At 27.0% G+C, this 9,205-nt stretch overlaps 2 protein-coding genes across 3 annotated transcripts in view; both read right to left on the bottom strand.

The window, feature by feature from the left end:
• Positions 1-5,973, bottom strand: part of LOC100574808 (PRELI domain-containing protein 2) — a 6,992-nt gene extending 1,019 nt beyond the window's left edge. The window contains exon 1 of one of the 2 annotated variants that reach the window (XM_029488205.1): positions 5,294-5,973. In XM_029488205.1, coding sequence (XP_029344065.1) covers positions 5,294-5,420 — 127 coding nt within the window. In that variant the 5' untranslated portion in view covers positions 5,421-5,973. The remainder of the gene's footprint in view (positions 1-5,293) is intronic. The other variant, XM_029488204.1, reaches the window with a different exon arrangement.
• A 1,198-nt stretch (positions 5,974-7,171) lies between these two features.
• On the bottom strand, positions 7,172-8,590 carry LOC107885917. The gene is made up of 3 exons (XM_029488203.1): positions 8,279-8,590; positions 7,484-7,725; positions 7,172-7,409 (listed from the first exon to the last, which is right to left on the bottom strand). The coding sequence occupies exons 1-3, from the start codon at positions 8,556-8,558 to the stop codon at positions 7,188-7,190; spliced, it is 744 nt and encodes a 247-aa protein (XP_029344063.1). The 5' UTR covers positions 8,559-8,590; the 3' UTR covers positions 7,172-7,187.
• Positions 8,591-9,205: the final 615 nt, after the last annotated feature.

The raw sequence follows: 9,205 nt of genomic DNA, 5'->3' as shown, positions 1-9,205 counted from the left end.
CCAGGTAAACCGGTTTACAATCCGCTGCCCACATAATTTTTTAATTATAAGCTATTGGTGAGCACCGCCGCCCGCTTTGCCCCTTTTGGACTCTCATGAGTTGGAGACCCATATTTTATTTTATCTTTATAATGTATTAATATTATACAGTGTATTAAAAAAACGTGAAAATGGCGGCGGGCAATCATAATAATGCAGTGGAAAAAAGGAATTGACGGAAAAACTATAATAACGTACTTATACGATATTATATATGAGTATTATATAGTAAGTATATTAAGTACAACACGACGCTGTTGGTCTATAAATTAAAAACTCTATTAATAATACGTTTAATTGATCGAATGCCAACAAAATGATGATGGTACATTTATAATAACGAACCGTAGCCAACAACTATACACTATACAACTACTAACCGTAGTGTGTATGTGTGTGTGTGTGTGTGTGTGTGTGTGTGTGTGTGTGTGGTGTGTGATTTTATATTATGAGCATCGTCCACCGGAGGGATATACATAATATTATTTCGTTTCGTTTCATTTTTTTCGCTTCTCGGAAAGAGAGACGGCGAACACCTTCCACGAATTCGACACACCCTCTACTACAGGTCGGTTCGTCGACTATAGCTGTTACAATATACGTACCCTCGTCGGCAGCGCCCCCCCTCAGATACCTCTATAAATATTTATATTATACTGCATACACTAGTAAATAAGGTTATTAATTATATTACAAATTTAAAATATACTGAATTGATATTTTTAATAATTATTTTTAATTTTTCAACAATAGGGGTACCTATACAGGGGTGTCCGTGAGGATATCCATTAGCAGTCACCCGGACAAAACTGGTTTTTTGCCGTTTTACCTATAAACTAAAAAACATATTAAAAATGAAATTAATGAAAATAAAATGTTGAAGAGTCAAAATTTGTATAAATATAAACTCTATAAAATGGCTATCTTCAATTGTTTCAAAAATAAAAAATAACTTTTTTTTAACTTTTTTACCAAAAAATTTAATTTAATTAAAAATAAAATATGTGCAGTCCTTGTCTCTGCGAGTCTCATAACCAAAATGTTTTAAAATAAAATGTCTTCTCATTTTACCTACCTTGCTTTTGATAGTTTATGTGGGTAGCCCGAGGTAGGCATATTGTATATTTATATTATTAATAATTAAATATGCTAAAAACAAACGTTATTTAGAGTATTTTGGATTTCAGAGAATAGACAAATTACTATTTTTCAAGAATTAAGACACTAAGTATTTATTATTATTATTAGTGTGTACCTACCTACTGTGTAATACATTTTTATTTATCATACATTATAATATTACTACGAACAATTTAAAAACTTAAAAACAAAATATTACCGAACTCAGCAGTCATGCAACGATGGCAAATGCCACAATAATAAGTTATCCTTTACTAAATTAAATTCTAGTTTACTATAATCTGACGAAAAATTATACTTATCACTTAATCACTAATCCCCGCATATAAAACATATTTTGCTTCCCGAGTTAATACAAATATCTATGGTAGAGTATTCCAAAACAGATATGATGATATTATTTAATTATTATGTAATATATCAGTGCCGTAGCCAGAAAAAAATGTTGGGGGAAGGCACTTAATTTTTTTTCTCTAGCCTTTGAAATGCCAGTATCTAATTATGACACCTTTGTTCATAAAGTGTATCTACTACTCGTTTTATGACTATATTATATTTATGTTAACAAGTATGGTACCTACATTGGCTACATTTTAATATAAAAATGTATTAATATTATTGTAAACAATAGGTTAATGTATTCGTCAATATTATTATCATTATAACAAAATGTGTTGAAACTTGTAAACAAAACATTCCATTTTTGGTTCGAATATTATTAAAATTTACTAACAAAAATACAAGACTATATTAGGACTGTTGAAAGCTGGTACACAGTAATGATCAGTCACTACACACATAGATATAGTACTAACGATGGATGTACAATATTTCCTAAATCCGACCCCTTCAAAATGGTTCACTTCGACAGCCTTAACGTGCCCCCAGTGCCCACCCCCTGGCTACGACACTGTAATATATGTACGAAAAATGAAAATGTTCCTAAGGTTTTTTATATGACCTAATAGGTACAGTGGCGTATTTAGTATTTTTTGTAGGGGGTGGATGACAAGAATTTTAGCTTACAGATTACGATGTAATAATTATAATATAATAATAGACATGTATTTAAAGAGCCATGGGGGCGGATTTATCCCCATATCCACCCCCGTAAATACGCCCCTGTGTGGCTATATGTATCTATATTCTGAATATATTGGGACCCCCTCACCCCATGCTTTTTCAACCAAACGGAATAATTTACCCAAAGACAAAATATTAAACAATAATGTACAGTTCAAATCAATAAAAATATTTAATAATAATTAATAAGTATATATAAATTTAAAAAAAAAATGTGGGCAAGTAGGTTTCGCTTTTCTGTACTGTTAACCCCTAAGGGGGTCATTGTAATGGATTGTGTTAAATTTGAAATCAATGATATAAAATTATTGTAGGTATAAGAAAAACTATTATGAGCTATAACTATTATGATATTATTAAGTTATATAACCTATATAAATTAGCCATTCATGATCCTATTAGATCAAAACTTTCAGACCATAATTTTGAAAAATTTGTATTTTTGAAGGGTAAGTGGTAACCAGGTAACCGTCATTTTATTTTGACTATAATAAACACTAGTTATATAATTTATAATGAAAATATAATACTTTTTTTTTCAAATATATTTTGTCTTCAGTATTTTGTATTTACTTATTGAAATCTATTGAATTTTATATTTTGTATTTATTCGATGAAAATGTTTGTATTTAGTGTTTAGTATTTAAATACAAAGAGTATTTTGCCCACCCCCGAATTTATAATATATTAATATGTATAAGTATTAATTATATTGAATATGACTCAAATACTATAGAAATATTGAATTAATAAAAAATTACCTGCATAATTAATTTTTATTGACAAATAAGTTGGCTTTTTAGCTGGTGTTTTTTTCTAAAAGTCCAAGTACGCTTAAAATTGCAAAAATCCAGGGATGGAAAACGTTTTTAAAAAACGTTATTAAACAGAAAAAAACAAAAAATTTAAAAAAAATTAATAATACAAAAACGAAAAAAAAACAAAAAAACAAAAACAAAAAACAACTAATAAAACAAAAACAAAAAACAACTAAAAAACGATAACCAAAAATCACAAAAACCGGAAAAAATTGAATAACGAAATCAAAAACGAAAACGAAAATAAAATATAGTATTATACATTAAATTACAACACAAAAAAAAAAATTTCGAAAAAAATTCACTCTTTACTTTTTAATCTTTAACTTTAAAAATATTTTAATCTGAAATCAGAAATTTTGAATTTTTCTAATTTTTATATAAATTATAATTTTGATTTAAAATTTAAATATTAAGAATAATTAATTTAAATTTTGAACTTTTAAGTGCATTTCTGTATTGCGTGTTATTTTATAACTAAAGTTAAAAGTTATAAGTTATAAGAATATAATATATTCTGTTTATAATATAATATATTATAATATATAGTGTGTCCCAGAAGTCCCGTATCACCCTTAGTATCTTCGTGGAAAATCAATATATTTAAATGCAATTTTTTTTACAGTAATAAGTATGGAAATTCTGATTGAATAACATAATATTCGATTTTTTTTTTCAAAAATTCAAAAATTATCAAAAATTTATTTTAGGAAAATAAATTTATTAAATTTCCAAGATAGCTATTTTGTTGATCATATTTTTTAAAACAGTTCAAAAAAAAAATATTAAAATTTAATGAAAATCGCCCAAGTTAGAGCTAATTATTATTGTGAATTTCTAAAAATAATAGTTATGTTACCTATGCATACGGCCGCGGCATTAGCAAAATACGGTTCGCATGTTCATTATTACAATCACGCTGATTTTTCTGCTAAAATTAAAAATAATAATTAGCCCTAACTTGGGTGATTTTCATTAAATTTTAATATTTTTTTCTTTGAATTGTTTTAAAAAATATGATCAACAAAATGGCTATCTGAGAAATTTAATAAATTTATTTTCCTAAAAAAAATTTTTGAATTTTTGAAAAAAAAAAATCGAATATTATGTTATTCAATCAGAATTTCCATACTTATTACTGTAAAAAAATTGCATTTAAATATATTGATTTTCCACGGAGATACTAAGGGTGATACGGGACTTCTGGGATATACTGTACAATATAACAATATATCAGTATAGTATATATTGTTGTTGATTAACGTTTTTAAAAATGTTATTTTCCTATTGATTCCAAATAACGTTTTTGATAATATTGTTTTTTTTTTATATATATCATAGGTAATTAATTTTAATTTTCAACTTTTAAGTGCATTTCTATATTTCACGTTACTATTATAACTTTAAAGTTAAAAGTTATAAGTTATAAGAATATAATATAAAAAAAATATATTATCAAAAACATTATTTGGAAACTATAGGAAAATAACGTTTTTAAAAACGTTAATCAAAAACAATATGGAAAAATAACGTTATTAAAAACGTTAATCAAAAACAATAAAGAAAAATAACGTTTTTAAAAACATTAATCAAAAACGTAATAATCAAAAACGTTTAAAAAAGTTAAACAAAAACGATATTTTTTAAATCAATAACAAAAACGAAAACGAAAAAATTAAAAACGTTTTCCATCCCTGCAAAAATCAAAATTTTAATTAATGAATTATCAAAAGAAAAATGGGGGTAATCATGCTTAGTGAATCACGCTGTATATGTATATCCCGGATAGCCGCGTTGAATAAAAACAATAATACAAGTTACAACTATAAAGGTATTTAATGGCCAATTGCGGGCAATGCAGGTAATGATAAGGTATCTAAAGTTATGAGTCATGACGAATAACATTGAAAATAAATTTATTTCATCATAAGGTACCTATTCTAATTTTTAATTAATAGTATAGCCTATTATATTATAGCATGCGTACGTATTAGCCACGTAGGTACATAATATTCCTTATAACTAAGAAACAATTACACTTTACTCAAAGCAACAACATATTTTAACTGGAAAATCATCAGAATATGCAAACATATCATACGAAAAAAAAAATGTTTTAAAATGTTGTATATTGATTTTTATACGAAATTTGTGTTTTGGTTTTCTAGAAAAACAATATGCAAATCCTATAACTTCTCTGCCTTACTTATTACCGATGTGCGCATCAATTAATTCTGAAATTTTAACAACATCGTCTTTTTGTCTGATTTGATTGTAGTAAGTTTTAATTGTTTGAAATGGTTGCTGGAATATGTGCACTAATGAAACTGTTAAAACCATTATTGTATTTTATATATTAAAAAAAATGATAATATTATTATTTATTTTACTTTTAACACGATGAAGTTAAACGTAGGTATTCAATAACTAATATGCATATAGTAAAAATGTTATGTGAATCATTTCAAACTGTTGTATACTAGTTAATAACCATTAATCAATATTAAATGAACGTAAATATTGAAGTACTTCCGACTATTACACATCGGATTGGACTTGGAACGTGAATAGTAACTGAGGTCACTATATCATAGTACAAAATATAATATATGAACTGGTTCTTAATTATTTTTTCTAATTTTACTGCTGTACGGGAAATTAATTTCAAAAACTTACCTATTGTAATTTGTAAAGCGTAAACGACGTCACCTTGCGGTTTGCACAAGATTTTAAAATGTAAGAAAAATAATACAATTACAAAAAAATAAAAAGTAATACAAATAACACAAACAATAGTTTTAAATCCATACCAGATCCTTCCATATTCCATATTCCGTGTAACTTAACGATAGTGAATTGATATAATTCTGGGTCAAAATATCAAATGGTATAAAAATATAATCCTAAAATGTAGAAAAAATCTTTTTATATTTTTTATTTAAATGGTATAAAAACAATAATTTATGTACGGGGAACTTGAACATTTAATTTTAGTCATTAGATTACATTTTTATAATGCAATTTAAACACATTTGTATCGACTATCGAACTTAATTAATAATTTCCTACAAATATGGATTGTATATTGTTTCAAGCCTAAGACCAGCGGTTCCCAAACTCCAAATTGTGCGCCACAATGTCTTTACAGGGACGCTACGCTGCCGTAGAATTTTATACTGTCCGAAAATTAATTAAAAAATCCAAAGATAGCGGTGACGGAAACGATTACCATTATGTAAATAAAAATGTATAAATTATTTATAATATTAATTAAATTTTAATATTTTCATAATACCCATTACAATTTTTATTGGTTTTTATTCAACTTTTCTGTTTTTTATGATTAGTTCGGTACTTTCCTTTTATACGAGATTACCCTGTTTCGTTCAACATTTCAATCCTGTTATCTAAGACTACCAAAATTATACTTTCTAGACTACGGCTATTATCGCGACTACCACCCAAGACTACTTCCGTTATCGCGACTACCTATCTTAGCTGATATTATAGATGAATTAAAATAATACTAAATAAGCTGCGATTGTATATCTAGCATTACATATATTATTAGTTTTTGTCATTGGTGTTTCCCACGGCAAATTGGTACATTACGAATAATTATTATGTATTTAATTTTTTTTTATAAAATTTGAATGTGATCCCCACAATACATAAATTATTAATTATTTTATTTGTGGATTTAACACTTTGCAGTATTATTACTATTATTTTATTGTTTTCCGTACCTACCCCGCGCCAAATTTGGCACTTAACCGTGTAAAATACATTACAAATAATTACTATGTAGGTATTTAATTTTTTTCTTTATTTCATTTTGACCATCCCCACAATACACATTATTAAAAAATATATCAAAGAAGGCAATAAAATTAAGGTAGTCTCGTATAACAGGAAAGTACCATTAGTTCTGATATGACTTTGGGAAGGCACCTATATACTGTACACACATTAGTCAAATGGTCAAATTATATAAAATAATAAACAATAAAATAAAATAAAATATTAAATAATTTGCTAAAAAAATGTCTACCTAAATTATTTTCTTAAAATTAAAAAAAAAAAAGTTTTTAAAAATAGAACATTTTATTACTTTCTAATAAAATTAGCAATCGCATTTAAAAAATTTGGAATGTCTCTACTTCCACCATCGAACTCTTCGCAAAGATGTTTTAATATATCTTTTTTTTTTTTTTTCGATGGTGGTCCGATGGTACCCAGTTGACGCTGTGCTACTTTAGTTTCGTCTGCTGCATTTTCATGCCGCATCTTGGTAATTAATGTCCAAATTGTTGGATGCTTGTGATTCACCTAAATCAATATTAAACAAATTGTATTGAATATTTTAATTGAATTTTAATACCTAATAATAAATAAGTACTTACTAAGTTGGAAAACCGATTATTCCATCCTTCACATACATTGTTAGTTCGATCTCCGTTGTTTAATGTTGCGTCTCTTACATTCCAGACAGATGGTGGAAAATGAGGAGATGTTTTTCTCATTTTTATTCGTAACTCCGATTGTCCGTTCCCAACTCTTTTATACGACCCTATATATGTGCGCTCAAAATACTCGACTAAATCTGTAGCTTCTTCAGACATGACACTTTTTAAATACGTTAAACCTTGAACAAATCAAGCTATTTATAGACATTTGATGTTTTAAATTTTTTTAAATTTTTTTTTTCTAAAATAGTCATCGACTTAAAAAGCTTGAAAATGTAAAACAATGTTACTACTTATGTTACTCATAAGTAAGGACTTGATGACCTAAAAAACGAAAAAAATGCAACCAACAAATACCAAACAAATGCAAAAAATCCAAAATTAAATTTGTACTGTTGAATTTTCAATTTTGTGTGAAATTAGTTGAATTTCTATAAAGATGAGCCTCGAATATAATCATTAGAAAAAAAAATGCAAATGCATCAAGTTCCGGGCTCTACTCGTAAGTTTTTATAATAGCAGTTCAAAAAAATTTATTTATGTAGTAACAAATTTATAAAATATTTAATACTGTGTTAGCCTACTGTAATAATAAAATAAATTAATTCAATAGCGTAATACTATCTCAAACTATACTTATATTATGAGTAAATTGTACATTATAGAGGGGTACCCCTAATTTTCCCATATTTTAAATTATTTAAAATTATATTTTAAGTTGTAATTACTTACCTGTATTAATATAATTTATTGGTAAAAACGCCAGACTGTCTAACATGCCACAAAAATGGGAAAACTCTTCATTTGACCTATATAATTGTTCAAGACCTAACTGTTGTATTTTTCTGTGGGTACTTTGACAGAGATGAAAAAAGCATCCCTGGATTTGTACATCTTCTCCAATAACAGATTTTATAGCATTGATTACTGCTTTTTCAAAGTCCACATTAATTGTTTGTGGGTCCGGAAACAAATTTCTTTCGGCACATTTATGAATTATGATTTGAAGCATTTCTTCGTAACTAGATTCTGTTTTATTTTTACTTAAAAATAAAAGCCGCAGTTATAAAAACACTATTTACTTTAACACGAATGACGTACAGTTGTTGGAATAACAGTGGAGCCATTGAAAAATGTCCGTCCATATACCAGGTAGAAGCTTCAGTTAAATATTTTAAACAATTATCTGTTGCAAAAACAATTATCCGTTCAGTTTCGTCAATTCCGTTATCATGCAATAAAAATCGTGTCGATTTGTCACCCAAATAACACCAATCATTCTCAATAACTAATTGACTAAGACAGTTAGGATTTATTGGATTGTTCTTTGACTTTTGTCTTCTTAATCTTCTTTTCACGATTTCTTCGGCTGGCATCAGAGCTTAAACGAATTTAAACGATAAGATACCTACGTAATATTAGGCCATGACATCTCGTGAAATTTCCAGGTTGAAATAAAAAATTATTTTTATACATTATTACATTTTACCTTTATCGTCGGTGAGTGTATGTATACTCCGCGTCGATCCAAGAGTTGAGCTTGCAGCGAGCTTTGTTAATATTATATTTATTTATTTATTTATTTATTTATTATTATAATCAACGCCAGACGGCTTTTACAACATTACAGACAAGAAATACATAGATACAGTAAAAAAA

The sequence above is a fragment of the Acyrthosiphon pisum genome, chromosome A1 (assembly GCF_005508785.2).
Source record: "Acyrthosiphon pisum isolate AL4f chromosome A1, pea_aphid_22Mar2018_4r6ur, whole genome shotgun sequence".
Lineage (NCBI taxonomy): Eukaryota > Metazoa > Arthropoda > Insecta > Hemiptera > Aphididae > Acyrthosiphon > Acyrthosiphon pisum.
Note: the sequence above shows the minus strand (reverse complement) of the source record. Positions and strands in the feature narration are given on the sequence as shown.